General features: G+C 35.3%; 1 protein-coding gene across 4 annotated transcripts in view; it reads left to right on the top strand.

The window, feature by feature from the left end:
- The window catches only part of Npc1a (Niemann-Pick type C-1a), a 150100-nt gene that overhangs the window by 130389 nt on the left and 3148 nt on the right, over positions 1 to 16563 (top strand). For 2 of the 4 annotated variants that reach the window (XM_069840564.1, XM_069840561.1), the window contains one exon: positions 2102 to 2282. The exons of 1 other annotated variant lie outside the window; for it this stretch is intronic. In XM_069840564.1, the coding sequence (XP_069696665.1) occupies positions 2102 to 2282 (181 nt within the window). The remainder of the gene's footprint in view (positions 1 to 2101; positions 2283 to 16563) is intronic. One more of the 4 variants, XM_069840565.1, reaches the window with a different exon arrangement.

The following is a 16563-nucleotide window of genomic DNA, read 5'->3' as shown; positions in this document are numbered from 1 at the left end:
ACTTTATTCTTCCTCCTACTATCACGCCTCCCATGTTCTGAAAACTGTTCTTCATCAAATCCTCCAAGTTCAACAGGATAAGTAATAAAGGGCATCCTTGTTGTATTCGTCTCCCTATTTCACTTCCTCCAGACATTTTTTTTCTTTTCCTATCCTGACTTTGACTTGTTTCATATAAAGGTTAATTAATATACTCTTCCAATAATCAATTCTGAAGACTGAATTCCTGAATTTCATTATATGACTTACAGCATTATGAAACACTCAGGCATGATGCCCAGGATTGTGCATTTATTCATCATTTAGGAGGAGATGAGCAAAAGCAGTGATTAGTAGAAGTTCTACAGGACCTAGTTTCAGGGACTAGACTTTCATAACCTCCAATTTTTGTAATAAGTATTAAGGAAGGAAATGGATACATTTTTAGAATAAATTATTGAAAATAATTAATTTCAGGTGTCACTACAGCAGTAAAATAATAATTAAGATATAGCTTTATTATTAGGCTAATTCATATCGAAGTTCGACTAATTTCAGGTGGGTTTTATATTTTTCGTGTTGTATGCTGCTACAAATAGTTTCTGTTTTCATACACTGTACAAATGGTAACCATGGTTTTTGTTTTGATTAGCTCACTTTCTTTTTTGAAGATGAAAAATTATTCACTTAGGTCACAATTACTAGAGCCCTGACAAGAAGTTATGGCACCAGCGCGAGGGACACATTTTAGTTCGTTTGCTTGGACTCGCCCTCACACTCAACTGGAGGGGTGTTGGGTCAGTTGGTTACTAGCATTCCGAGTGTTCAGATCGTTCTGCTAACACCGCTATTGCTAATACTGAAAACATTGTCCTTCTGAGCTCCCTCATTATGGCATTGTCTAAGGTGTGAAATCATAGAGTAGTTCATAGTCAAGGACATGAAATAGCATACAATGTATGGAAATTCATGACAGAAGAGGTTGTAAATGGAATACCAATTCCATTGAAAAGCGTGTGTGCAAGAGTACTGGTTGCCACTGGTATTTCAAAGCGAACCTTGGCAAGAATCAGGAAAGAAGGGAAAAATATTGTGGCAGGAACAGCAGATTCTTTCTCCAGTCCGGAAAAATCATAGCTGAAGAAGAAGATTGTTGCAGCTGTAGACAGTTTTGATGAGGAAGTCCTAAGAAGACTGCTCTATAATTTCTACGCTACGCATAAGCAGAGGCCGACTCTGCAATCGCTGCTTCCAAAAATGGATATCAGTGTATGATTATGTGAAGAAAGTAGAGAACAATTACATTGAAAGTGAGCACGTGATGAACAGAATTTTGGAGAACATTTCCATAAACTTAGGGACATCTGATTCCAGCACAGATCAGTCGTCTGATTTGGACGGAGAATAAGAATATAAAGATGGAATAGTGGGTGTAATTTCATTAGGTACCTTCGGACTCTTGAGTAGGAAAGTGGTGATAGTAAGGTAAGACGAATGTTTTTAGAAAGAGATGAAACGGATATGCCTGCCGCTCTGAGCTTGAGAACCGTAACCCAAACAACCCCACTCCTCTACACTGCAGGCCGGCAATTTAAAAGTTAGTGCAGGTTGGTGCCATAACATCTCGTCTCGTCTCAGTTCTACCGCCACCACTACCACTACCACCACTACTACTACTACTACTACTACTACTACTACTACTACTACTACTACTACTACTACTGCTATTATTGTCACCACTAAATACGGCTACTATCACCATCACTGCTAAAACTGAATGGAAAATATAAAACACATTGCACAGTGTAAATCTTGATCATAGATTTTATAGCTGTTATGTGAATTTAATTATTTGCAGTCCCACACCGTTTATTGTACTGTTGTTCTTTGCACGTACTTTTAAATACTATAAATATTATTTTGTTTGTTACTGTTGAGAATTGCTTTCCATTTTGAACTAAGTGAAATAGATTATAGTGCACAATTATATGTAGAGAAAAGCATGCTTCCCGTTTCCAAGTACTTTGTAGAACTGAAGCATGTTAGTGTATCTGGTGGTTGGGATAGTACTCTGTCATTGAGCAGGTTTTTTTTCTCATCCAAGTGTGTTTACTCCTCCCAGGTTCTCCCATGAACAAAGCCAAAGTGGCCAACCACGAGAGACATCTGCAACGGCTGCAGATTCAGGATAATGCTGCTTGTGGGGAAACCTCGTTAAATAGAGTAAGCATCAGCATGGGGAAGGGAGGGTCGGAGACAGCCGACTTAGGGGTGTGGTCGCCTCACTCACAACTCACGGGAAGGTAGGGCAGGGAGATGGCAACAGGAGCCATGGCTGTTTTATTAATAAATCTTCTCACGAGCACTAATGCTGCACAATTGTTCTTTACTCATGCTGCTATTTTCCTAAAATAATACTCTATTTCAATTAACATTAGATTTCAACTAACATATTTTAAGGTGTTGGTGACTGTATCGTTAACACTGTAGTATAGGTAGTGGAAGAATTTATAGCCTTGTGCAGAATATTTTGCTTCCTCACTTTAAATAGCTATTCAGACTATTAAATGTAGGCTGCTACAGCTAAAGTAGGGAGTATATTATCTTGTAAACTGCTCTAAATTTGTGCACCTATATACTATATTTTAACAATAGAGAAGACATAGTAAAATCAGAATGTGTAATGAGTTTTGAAAAGCTGAAATTAAAGGAAAACATTGTTAATTCAGACTTCAAAGGATGTTTAAATATATTTCATACCAGAAAGAAATGGAATTTTCTCTTTATAATGTGTGTGTTTTAAGCTTTCACCGTGATAGTGTTCAGAAGTAGACTTTTGAATATTCTATTGTATCCTGTAACTTAACAGGTTCCAGAGCTCTATATAGGTTCCATTATCAGGGCAGATACTACGACCTGAAGGGTCACTCACTCTGTTATGCCCTATATGCTTGGCTACTCCAACTCTTCATGCTCTCTGAATGATTATAGAAAAAGAATATACAGCAACCGCCCTATATAAACTGTAGCAATATTTTATTTTGGAGTGCAGCTAAATGGTACAATACGTATTTTGAAGCTATGTGTACACTATTCAACACTGTATGTGCATGTACATTTGTTGGTGTATGTGTTCGTGTTTTACGAGCTGAATTTTGACATTTTCACAAACAAGTTTTTAGAATTTTTTTACGTTGTGAATCTATATAGCCTTCCTAGTAAGCTACAGAAGATTGTTCATATTTTATATTATATTAAGTTAATTCATTTAAGCACTATATACATGAAATGTAATAATTTAAACTCAGAATCGTCTGAAATAATTAGTATCCTCTCGATATTTTTATTGCATGTGAAATGGTGGTGAATAAAGCAGTAGGTAGACAGTGTCCTCAAAAATGTTTTATTCAGAGAAGTTGTTACGTACAGGAAATATTTGAGGTCAAGAACTTCTTAACCAAAAACTTCAGAGATTAAAGAGATTTATGCTGGTAGTAAGGATATTGAATGCCTAAAGGATAACAGAGGATGCAATTTGAAACGAAAAATAAATCTGCCAATTTTTTTTTTTTTTTATTTGTTCAATGATTTTGCTGAAAATTTATGTTATAAAAGGGCTATATTTTTAGTATAGGTAGTATACTTGACGTCAATCCCAGGCAAAGTTACGTTCTATTGAATAATATCTCTTCCTACTTGATCAGCATAATAGTCGCAATTTTATAATACCATCAGCTGTACAAAGATTTCTTCTATAAACATTTGTGTTAATGCAAGATTTCTCTGACACTGATATTGTACCACACGAATTCGTGCTAGCCAATCAGAGGTCATTACATTTGATGACGACTACTAAAGTCCAGGCAGAGTCATTATAATGTTTCCAGTTCTTACTGTTATTCAGTACTTAAAGATTGCTGTTCTAATTATGTGGAGACTGGGTAAATGCAAATGAAAACTGACAAGTTGTAGCTTACATATACCAATAATTACGAATAATGAACCTAGTACATTTGGAAATCTGTGTGTAAAAAAAAAAAAAAAAAAAAAAAAAAGTACTGGTACTTTATACAATCAGTCTCAGAACCTAGTGTGGGGAATATTAATGACTTTGTAACTAGGAAAGGACTAGGGAAAAGAACCATTAATGAAAGAGCAAACTCTTTAACATTGAACAGTGAAACGGTGAGCAATGTGGTAAAAAGGGAGAGCTCAGAACTCCAAAAAGGAACAGAGACAAGGGAAAGGAATTTGACAAAATAGACAATTTAGGAATCTATTTAACCGATATTGGCTTAAACTTAAATAATATTATTGCATATTCTGCTGACAGTGCCTTTGTTAATTATGGGAAACAATTCTATGTTTACAAAACTTTCTGTCCTGCCATGCTGAATTAAATTCATGCTTAACAGTGACCCAGAGTTACGGTACCTGTTTCTCTTCCTCATCATGTGACGAAACAGACTAAATATAACCTCTGGAATCAGAGAGAAACATTCATTATGAATATCTCTTAGTTTCATTTATCACTTAGTAAGTACAGGCAGAACAAAACTATGCACTGAATCCTGAAAAGATGTTTACATCATACAACCGTTGACATGGCTTTGTAGTATATCACGCCAGTGTAGTGAAAGGGTTAAAATGTGATGGCTTCTGAATATATGTATTATTTAGGAGGAGGAGAGGAAAAAACACATCCTCTTATTTAGAAATCTTGCCAGTAAACAGATTTATAGTTTCAATTCTCTTTTGCATCCTACTTTAACTTCATTGACAAGTTCTGTTGTTGTTGTAGTAGTAGTAAGACTTATTAAAAAGCAAATCATCTTAACACTCAAATAGGGGAGGCAAGGTTCATAAATATCTTTTCTCTTTTTTTTCATGAGCAACTTGTGCGGCCTGTTAATTATCTCTTTTGAAGCATAGAGTTGGACCCAAGATCACTGCTTCATGATGTTGTCTATTAATAGCAATAATATCTGCTCTTTTGTTAGAATCATCTTTGGAAATACAGTGAACTTTCTCTAAAAACCTTTCAACTTTGTTTACAGACATTAATGGCTATTGATTTTCTCAATCTGTTGTGCCTGTTATTACAATCAGCTCACCTTTCTGACAGAAACCCAATACATGAGAGAGAGTTTTCATCTCATTACAGCTTTCAAGGCAGTAACAGGTAGTATTGTAGAATCTGCCTGGAATAGAGCATACCGCTTATGTATTAAAAGACAGTTTGGTGGCATTTATAAATTCTAATGAAGAGAGAGATTTTTTGTGTGTTACCCAAGAGTTAATTTTGGGACATTCTTCATATAGCAAGATTCTTCATCCTTTATGTGGGAGTTGACGCCATTCTTCGAAAAATCTTTCTCTTAGATTCTTGTTTCAATATCCAAACACAACATAGTGCTATAGTGTGGTATTGTGGTGTCTTTTAAGAAATCATGTAGCTGTTTAGATTGAGGACAGTAGGTAGAGGATCTTGACTTGACTGCAGGCCAACTCCACTTGCCGCTGTCTAATGGAAAATTTCTTGATATATGTAAATGTCTACAGAGGGAAAGCAGTAGGAAAGTTGCTTGATGTCAATTGACATTAGTAAACTTTACTTTTCTAGATCAGCCTTTAGATAATAAATATAAAATATCGTTCATTTATAAGAGATTAAAATGTTTCAAATAATTTTATAAATAATTAGTACTGAATAACAAGGTTTTCCTGTAACAAGAATAGAACACAAACAAGACTTGCACACTTTCACCCAGCTTCATCACTTGCAAAATATCTTATACACTAAAGGCAGAGTTCACTCAATGCATGCTACTCTTTTCTGTGAACAGTATTATATGTTCAAAATATATTTACTGCTATTTTCACAGCTTCTATTTAACAATTGAATCGGTCATTTGTAAAACCACATGAGTCCACATTTTTACGAAAGTGAGTTACCGGTACTATAGGAATCACTATGGACAGACGCATCATTTCCAGTCAAAACAACATGAGTCCGATCATTACTAAGCATTCTATAAAATCTTAAAATATTGAGTTCTTTCAAAACCACATCAGTCCCGGACTGATGTGACTTAACGCTTAACGCCATGACGCATTTGCTATCATGCACTTCTTTGTCAAGGTGTTGGACAGTGAGTGTAGTTCCAAGAGTTCTGTAGAAGAAAATATAATCAACAGTGTTCTATGAAAGTACCTGTACCAGATAGAATAGACATTTTTAATAAAACTATGTCATTTGAAAGCAAAAATGATTTAAGTTGGGTATGATGTTTTGAATTTAATTTGTGAATGATATGATTTCAGTATGAAATAAAAATAACAATATAAATTGATTGAAAATTGTATAATAATGTATTTCACACTACAACAAACAATACACTCCATATTTTGTCAGGATACTGGAGTTATTATTGCTACTTTTAAAACAACACGAGTCCAAGAAATTGAGAAATATTTTAAAGTGATATGAAATGAAATAATTAAGATACAACGTTTTTTTAATCAGATATACTAATGTATGATCCACCTGTAAAAATTTCACAGACCTAACAGAAAATCCTTTAACTATAGGTAGTTTTTTCTGTTTTTCTCGAAACTTATTTTCTGTGACTCATGTGGTTTTACAAATGACCGATTCAATTGCGCTTTGATACATTAATCAGGATGCATTTTTTCCCGTATTTCTTTACGGAGATTTATAAGTATGGAAGATAAGAAATGTGAAAATAATGCAATACTTTTTTTTTAACAAAAATAAATCTTTCATAGTTAGAAACATGGAATTAATTTTCAGAAATGAATATGTTTGAAAAGAAGCTACATATTTGTTGTCTTTTCAGCTAAGCCTCGGTGATAGACTGTTCCTCTGCTCTCTCTGCTTGCTTTCCTTCATTTCCAGAGCCACCCTCCTCCATTGGTTAAAGCAGTGAACCATATTTGCCATTTAATCCGAGAGTGAAGGAGAACAGTGTTCCTAAAAGGCTGTATATTAAATTTGGCATACAAAAGAATCATCATCTCAGAATAAGAGAGGCCAAGTTAATTACTATTTCTCATCTACCCGTACAGTCACTTCTGCTAATCATCATCCTCTCCCATCCTATTACTATTTGGTGTAATGTATCTGTCAGCCATGCAGAATCTCTAAATGTGTTCATTGACTAGAACTCAGTGTTAGCTTTCTTTGCAGTTAATGCTTGCTGAGACATATCGTACTTTTCATAGCAGAAAATGTTCATTACTTCACAAGAAACAAAACTTTTATCAGGCAACAAAATATACCTACTGTTTATTAATGTTCGTCCTGAAATTCTCTTGCACACTTACTTACTTACTTACTGGCTTTTAAGGAACCCGGAGGTTCATTGCCGCCCTCACATAAGCCCGCCATTGGTCTCTATCCTGAGCAAGATTAATCCATTCTCTATCATCATATCCCACCTCCCTCAAATCCATTTTAATATTATCCTCCCACCTACGTCTCGGTCTTCCTAAAGGTCTTTTTCCCTCCGGCCTCCCAACTAACACTCTATATGCATTTCTGGATTCGCCCATACGTGCTACATGCCCTGCCCATCTCAAACGTCTGGATTTAATGTTCCTAATTATGTCAGGTGAACAATACAATGCGTGCAGTTCTGTGTTGTGTAACTTTCTCCATTCTCCTGTAACTTCATCCCTTTTAGCCCTAAATATTTTCCTAAGCACCTTATTCTCAAACACCCTTAACCTATGTTCCTCTCTCAAAGTGAGAGTCCAAGTTTCACAACCATAAAGAACAACCGACAATATAACTGTTTTATAAATTCTAACTTTCAAATTTTTTGACAGCAGACTGGATGATAAAAGTTTCTCAACCGAATAATAACAGGCATTTCCCATATTTATTCTGTGTTTAATTTCCTCCCGAGTATCATTTATATTTGGTACTGTTGCTCCCAGATATTCGAACTTCTCCACCTCTTCAAGAGATAAATTTCCAATTTTTATATTTCCATTTCGTACAATATTCTCGTCACGAGACATAATCATATACTTTGTCTTTTCGGGATTTACTTCCAAACCTATCTCAAAAATATCCGCTGATCATTTTATAATTCCTGTGCAGATTAAATCTTTTAAACATGCATATTTGCCTGCACACTAAAACCCTGTACCTCTGCTCCTGAGCCATTGCTTTGTAGTCATCACAAGGGAGTCATCATCTTTGAACTCCGTTCCCTGAAGGGAATTTAGCAAACAGGAGATAATTTGATGATGCCAGATTAGGGCTATAAGGTGAATGTGGCAACACTGTCTATCCAAAGACATTTTCATACAGCAACAGAATGCCTTCTTTTTGCTTAGGTTATTAACACAATGCAACCGCAAATGAATATTTTTTTTCAGGGTTTGTATGTATGTGCTGTAATAAATGAGGTTCATGAGCAGTAGTCCTTTCAGAGTCTTACATTATTGCCATCATAACTTTTCGTGTAGGAGAGCAGATTTGAATGTTTTCTTTCTTGGTGAATTCTCGTGATCCTAGTCCATTGATTGCCTCCAGATTTCTGGTTCAAAGTGGTATGTCCATGTTCATTTCTCAACACAGTTCATGAAAGAAATTTATCTCCTCCTTTGTCATATTGTCCCAATAGTTTTCTTTATCACTTTTCTTTTGTGTCAGACCATGGGACTCACAGCCTTTGAATGTGTCACCCTGCTGCTACAGTGCATTCGTAGCTTGGCCAGACCATTCCACGGCAGCAACACAATTTTACTCACAACATGTGCACAGACATCTTTTCGTCACGACAGATCCAACTCGACTGACTGGCACGTCAGCAGTAGCTACAGCACTACTCTGGCGGCAGGCGCACCAATCTTCACCCAGTCCAAGGCTGCCGCAGAACGGTCTGGCCGAGCTATGAACGCACTGTACTTGGCAAATAGCAAACATAGGCATGTCTACTTGTGCCAGATATCTCATGTGCTCAGCAGTTAACTATGCTGCAGTTGACTGCATCATTCCCATCTTTTGTGGATGTTCCACACTATCTCATTCTCATACACCAGAAACACAATAATAGCACTTTGCTTATGGATATTGAGAACTGCAGCTGAACAAACTAAATTTAAACAGAGCAGGAATGATATCTCTCTGTATATTGTGTAAATGCCAGTGCTGTACAATTGAAGATGAACTAAAAAAAAATGCATTACTTTTAGAGTGACTGTCATACATTTGGTCGGGAAATACAATTTTAAAAATATTTTAGGTATATAAATGTAATCAATTTAATAGAGAGAAAATACGCACACAATTTAAGAATGCCAACAGAGTACCGAAAATTATACTAAATTGCAAGCCCAAAAGACACAAACGAATGTCATTCTCTGACTAAGTGGAAGAAGAAATTATTTTGTAATTTGGGACAAGCCAGCAAGTCTAAACTCATGCAGTGGATGATGTTTTATTGTTATCAATATGAGTGCAGTAACACATTTGCCATAAAATATGACATTCTTTATATGTATACAACTAATACAGCCCTTGATACCTTGATGTAAGTCCATAATTTAATCTTCTATAGGGTTGCCAGGTCTTCTTCAGGGGGGAAAAAAAAAAAGGAATATTTTCACAGACTTAATGAAAATCACTAGAAATTGCAATTTTAAGTTCTTTCTTTACTATAACATGAGGTTATACAGATATAAGTTTTATTTTGGCTACAAATACATTACTTCAATTGTTTTTTTTTTTATACCTGTTTACTTTCTTAAAAATTTTGTATCACTCTTTGCATTTTGGAAAACTTCTGCCATTCTGGCATTGAAGATAGTTCTGACTCAATCGAGTACTTGGTACATTGATTACTTACATCTGTCCATTTTTTTTTCATTAAAGAAATACTTTCTCCACAAATGCATTGGATCCAGGGATACTAAACAAATAGCCTACAACTTTACTAATGTTATTTATATTTTTCTGGGGAACTTTAGGGGAGAAATGAACACATTTTTCTACATCATTGCCTTGAAGATTTTTTCTGAAAAGTAAATAAATGGAAGAAATCGTTTTACAGGAAAAATAAAAACATAGAACATACGGGAAAACAAGACCTGGCAACCCTAAATTCTTCTAATATGGGACAACTTTTAGATGCACATATGCTGGAACTGCAGTGACGTGGAATCATCTCGACTGTGCTGCAATCAACGGCATCATTTCCTGTATAATTACATCTTACAGTGTGTACCTTTGTACACAGTGTATTTGTGGGTTTTAATATATAACATTTGGGTTTATATTGTGTGGAACTTTGTGTCTTTAAAATTGTGCAGTAATTTCAGTCACAGATTTCCTGTGAATTCACTAATCACACAGGTTTCCATCATAGCTTCCAATATAGTGGGCAAGCAAGTGTAAATTAGAGCTCCATAACGATTTAATATTAATTCGGTTATGAGGGAGAGGGAGGAAACCTTGATGAGTCACTATTGATGATATTCAGTTTAGACAGTGGCCTTCATTACAAATGGTCTGAACTGTTGTTATTAATTCTTTGGGTATAAATTATTTCCTTTTACTCAAGTAATGACTAATACTTCACTAGTTTATTCTTTGTCTTCATTGAATTGTAATTTCTGTATTTTGCTATATTATTTGTTTGATACAGCAGACTCTCAATTATCCGCACTAATTGAGGATATAAAATACATGGATTATCCACAGCTGAAGTGATATGTGGATGTTCAATGGTTCTATGTCATTACCTTATCATTGTCCACTGTTTGATAGGGAAGATGCTTTTGACGTCTAGTCAGACCAAAAATTTGTAGTACATAAAAACAGGCTGTGGTTAATCTGTAAAGTGGATAATTCACCCACAAATAATCGAGAGTTTACTGTACTTGGTATTGTGCTTAGTGATAGTTGTAAACGTCTAGTTTTACAGTAATTTTTATGTGCTAACACTTTACAATTTATATAATTTGTTTTTGTGCTGTGTAAAATTCATCATAGTGTTTCTTGGTAATATTATTTTAGTAACTTTAATATACATGCATATTGTTTGTGGTAGCTGAACTATGTACGAAAAGGGTGACTTGGAACAAACGTGTACTTCACAGATTTCTTGCTTCTTAAGTTTAGCACTTAAAGAACTTTGTGAAATATTACGTGAAAAAAATAATAATACTTTTTTTTTTTTTAAATCACATCTGCTTTAAAACCTGTTCCTAAAGGAACATCAGTAAATGTGTTGCAAGATTGAACAAAAAAATTTAAGAGCTATCAGACAATTCTTTAGGTATTCACAAAACTAAATGTCAAAGCAAGAATGTGATGGCACTTGAGGCGATACATTGCTTCATTGTTTTCTAGTAAGTTGATGGCCAGGGGATTTGGGTGTAAGTTGAGTCGCTGCTGATATCGACAGCTGTATAAAGTGATTTGTTCCTTGATGGTGGGGATTCCCAGGTCACGGTGTAAGTTAATATTGGACACGAACCATGATCCATTGGCTATACAGTGAAGGGATTTAGCTTCGAATCTTCTTACAGTCTTACTAATAAAAACTCTATATACAGACGTTTAATTGTCTTATTCTTACACAATGAATAGCTCGTTTATAAGTCATGTATAAATTCCTTACTAATAATCACTACATACGTCTTGTATAACAGTATAACTGTTACACAGCTACGTCACAGTTTCGTCATTACTTCGTTACGAAGGGTAATAGAATATCTGAGGTTCTCTATTGCATCCGGTAGAGCGCTCTAGTGTGGCGTGGTAAGTATCGATAGTACAGCTGGCTCTAATCGATTACTGCACTATATTTTGGTCAAAGAGTACAAGTTACAGCAATATTATTCTAATTATTCTGTGCTCTTTGGTTTGTTCTTCTGTGGTTACAAGGCAACCAGCATCATAAAATGACAGTCGATACTAACAGCTGTTAGAGGGGCGGCCATTTTTTCTCTATATACAACGGTTAAACAAGGGGTTTCGTGTATATAACTACTGCAAAGCAATTCCCATTGTATAGTTACAGACTGTTATACATCTATCGCTTATGCATGGTTTATTAGCAAAGTTTTCTGTCTCAACTCTGCATAAGTCTCGTATAAAAACTATACACGGTTTATTAGTAATACCGTTAAAATATCTATGTTGGAATAATTCGCTGGCAGAACCCCACAATTATATTCTGTATGTGCATATTGGTCTAATTACTGTTTTACAGGTAATAAGTTAATTTTGTTGTACAGGGATAGTTGAGAGTGCCTATTTAACAGCCAAGCTAGTCGATTAAACTTGAGTTTAGCTTCCATTCCCCCACTCCCCCTAGGTTAGGTGTTCATCTAAATGCATGTCAAGACATTTTACAGTTGTGGCTTGAAGTTCTATATTGTCTGGTTGGACTTTGGGACATTTCATTTTGCTTAAGGGAATGAACAGGTGAAATATTCAAATTATGCATTTGTGATGCTAATGGACTGAAATTTTTACCACAGAGTGCTGATATGTATTTAAAACATCCCTATAAATTTCATCAATGTATCTTAATTAGTTTTGAAGAAATTAATTATTTACCAATTAATACTAATTAATATTTAAAAAATGCTGCATGATGAACGCTTAACATTATGAATTTAAAAAAAATATAGAACAGTTCCTCTAACAATAATAAAACATCTATCACATGATTTTTAGTTAGCACTTCTTAGTTACTGAGAAAAAAATTCAAAACTGGGTGAGTGCCAATTTAAAGAAAAAAATTAATTTCATGCATCTTAATCAATTTATATCTTGGCAAATAATAAATATTTTAAAAATCCATGTGACAGTCTTTTTCCTTTAGGTAATGTGGGCTTGTGGTAAAAATTTCATCACTATTGGTTAAGAAATGCATCATATGGAGCAATTTGAACATGTTAAAATGTAATAAAATTTAAAAGGGAGAAAATCAAGTTTTAAAGTACAACACTATGTTTGAGTACTTACACATTATGGAAATTGCTTAAAACCCTCCTGCCTGATATGTTGACCCCTCCTGCTGCTTTTTCCTACTTTCAGTGACACTTTTTGACAAACGTAGCTTCTTCCTGCTTGTTTTGAAGTTCTCACTGGTTGAAGTAGCCGCTTGCTGCAGTCGACGCTTGTCTCTCCTATTGCCAATTTTGTATGCTGCAGGAGATAATTTCACTGTTGACACTAAATCTCTCATGGAAATGTTTGCTGTACAACCCATGTTAAATTCAGTCACAGCAGAAGTAACAGCCACTTCAAGTTTTTTTTTTTTGATACAAAAATTTCTTTTGGGCACTTCCGCCATATCACACTATGAACACTTTCATTCACATTTTTTGTTTTTCCTGCAGTGCACTTGCTAAGAAGTTCATCACTAGCTAGTCTACAGTACACTGGCATGATTTTAGCCACAACATCAGGTCGCAACACTGTCTTCATGGTTTTCAAGTCATGCTTCGGAACAGCTTCTTGCTTCGCAATGGCCCGGTTGAAGAAGCACCATGACTTTTCACCATTAGGGCATCTTGAATGCAGGGGCTTGTCATCCGTGGACATTGCATGGTCAAGTGTTGCATAGATGGCTTTCTTCATCTTGTTTACATCGGGGATATTATCAATAATGGCCTTTCTGTAGTAATTTTGCAGTCGAGGTATCATTTCTGCAGTCAGACTTCCCTTTTTTTTGCCTCCGATTGAGGAATCTGTCCCTCTCCATTCCCTAACAATATTCTGTAGACCTTTACCTACTCTCTTAGCAACGTGGTTCACACATTCTTCTTTTCTAATGTCAATGCCTTCACCATAAACTTGAAGCTGCTGAAGGTGATGGTGTGTTTTTGCATCCCCGTCAGACAATAAGGTTGTGTACCTCATATTACACAACCTAATGGACCGGGTCCAGAGAATTTCTGCAGCTTTCATCTCCATGGCATTTGAAGATCCATCAAAATTTTTCTCACAAACACCAGCATCTTTGTGACTTTGATACCACTGTTTATATTCGTCACTTGCAACATCCATTTTTTTTTCTGTCTTTTCACAAGTACTGCAATATTTTGACATTATTTCAAAATCTAACACTAGCCCTGTTAAAATATCTATGACTAAACCTAAACCATACTTTGATGTATGTCCACGCTTCATCCATGTGCCATCGTATGACACACCAATATTTATAACATCACTATCACTAATAGAACTGTCCACTTCCATGTGAGCTCGTCTAACTGCAGAGTGAGCATTTCTCAACACATGTTGTCTAACAAGTTTGTTTTCTTCCGTCAGTTTTATCAGGTGAGAGTTGAAGGATGGTGAGCTCAAACCTGCCATACCCATAGCCATACAATGTTGTTCCATAGCAGAGTGTCCTTTTCCCATGGTAACAAAGGCGTTGACCATTCTCCTATTTACATCGAAGGGAGGTCGAGTTGACTCAGTGTTACCTACCTTAGGGCTTGTATACATTTCATTCAACACTGTGTTGCAATTATAACACTTCACTATCACTTTAAATGCAAAGCCTGATGGTTCAGTAAGCTCAGCTTTTGCACTATCCATTCCACATTCACCACATTTTACTCCTTTATACAGTTCACTCCACAAACTTACATGCACTAATGTGTAGTCTTCACTACACTGGGGGGCACTTATATTTGAATTCTCCTGCAAGTTGCCATATTTTATCAACTTTATCTCACTAGCACTTTGTTTATTATTTGTTTCTTTTGACACTTGATCTTCATTATCACCAACTAGGCCTAACACATTTTCTTGTTGCACACATTCCACAATAGTTTTGGCATTCTTCCACCTTATATTTGCTAAATTTTTAGCCCTATTAGCATATTTTGATCGTTTCTTGCCCTTATTATGAATGTCACTTAGTCTATTCATGTTTAGAAAACTAAAACTATGCCTAAAATGCTAAATGTTGAGTTATACACGTGGTCTTGAATGTTATTGTGACGATTCCTAACCTAATGCACTTATACTAACTTATTCACACTAATATATACAACTAATTGAATACAAAATTAGTGTAAAACTTTAATAACATCCTAAATAACACGAAATCAGCAAAACAAGTATGAATATTCACGTACAAACGCACAAACTCGAGAAGAAACGGTCCACAAACAATATTTTGCCGTTCAGTTTCAAAACGAAGTATTTGCAGGGCTGACAGGCAAGCTGATAGTATATTCAGGAGTGACAACAAACTTAATTTCACTAGATACACACCAGAAAAAAAACTAGCCCGCTTTATTCAAATTACAAAGCTCAACATAAACTTTAGAGCTGACAGCTCGTTTAAAGGGCAACGAAGCACGTGCAAGCAGACATTTAAACATCATGTGACACGGTTTAAAGGGCTCCCAAATAAAAAATGAGGCCATATTATGAAAGTAGAAGGTTTAAATAAAATTATGAACATAAAAACAAAAATTTGTATTTTTTTCCATTTTTCCACATTTTTCACCTGTTCGTTCCCTTAAAGTGAACATGACATGTTTTGATTGAAGAGTTCAGAACCATAGTGGGCCAAGCGCCATTTACTAAAACCATAGAAAACAAGGGTTAAAATGAAGTTATTATCATAATTCAATGGAAACATGTAGCAAGTAATATAAAGTATACACATTAAAACTAAATATGTCAATCTTTATTAAATTATGATATTCACTTAACTTTAACCCTTGCTTTCTCCGTTTTTAATGAATGGCACTTGGCCCACTAGGGCTCTGAACCCTACATTTAGTACAGTTTATCATAACATGCCACCAGTGTAGCCATTGCTGTATTAGATCTAAATGATCCTGAAGATGCTGTGAAGCTAGATGAGGATTTTCATGTGAGACAAGAATAGCTGTATCATCTGCAAAGGTTGCAATTGATATGTTATTGGTTGTTGGTAGATCATATGTATAAAATATATAGAGAATAGGACCTAGGACACTGCCTTGAAGAACTCCAGATTTGATACTATGAAAAGAAGGAAGCTCATCTTTGAGCTTTACTTTAAAATAGTGATCACTCAAGTAGGATTTAAGCAACAGATTATATGGATGAGGGAGTAATAATTTTATTTTATATAAAAGACCAATATGCCAAACTTTGTCAAATGCTTGTATATCAAGAAATACAGCAGAGCAATAGCAATGTAATTCGATGTGCTTGTTCTATTGTTGAGTGACATTCACGGAATCCAAATTGAAAATCCTGTACTATTTCAGACAACAGTGGTTTCAGATGTTGCAATAGAAATTTTTTAAATACTGTTGATAGAACAGGTAACAAACTTATCAGTGAATACTTGTGGACAATTAGTGGTTACAGCCATATACTGCCTACCTAAACATAATTTATTGCTACAATATTATGTACGACATTTTTCAAATCCATTGGGACGAGATTTATTGCAGACGGAGATTACAGTGCCAAGCATCAGCATTGGGGATCTTTTCTTAACACATGAAGATGATCGGATCTTTGTAAATCAGTTCAAGAACTAAATCTTGAAACAACCAACTTAATGGCCTGCAGAT

Source organism: Periplaneta americana, chromosome 11, assembly GCF_040183065.1.
Source record: "Periplaneta americana isolate PAMFEO1 chromosome 11, P.americana_PAMFEO1_priV1, whole genome shotgun sequence".
NCBI classification, from domain to species: domain Eukaryota; kingdom Metazoa; phylum Arthropoda; class Insecta; order Blattodea; family Blattidae; genus Periplaneta; species Periplaneta americana.
The sequence above is the reverse complement of the archived record's forward strand: the minus strand, read 5'-3'. Positions and strand labels throughout refer to the sequence as shown.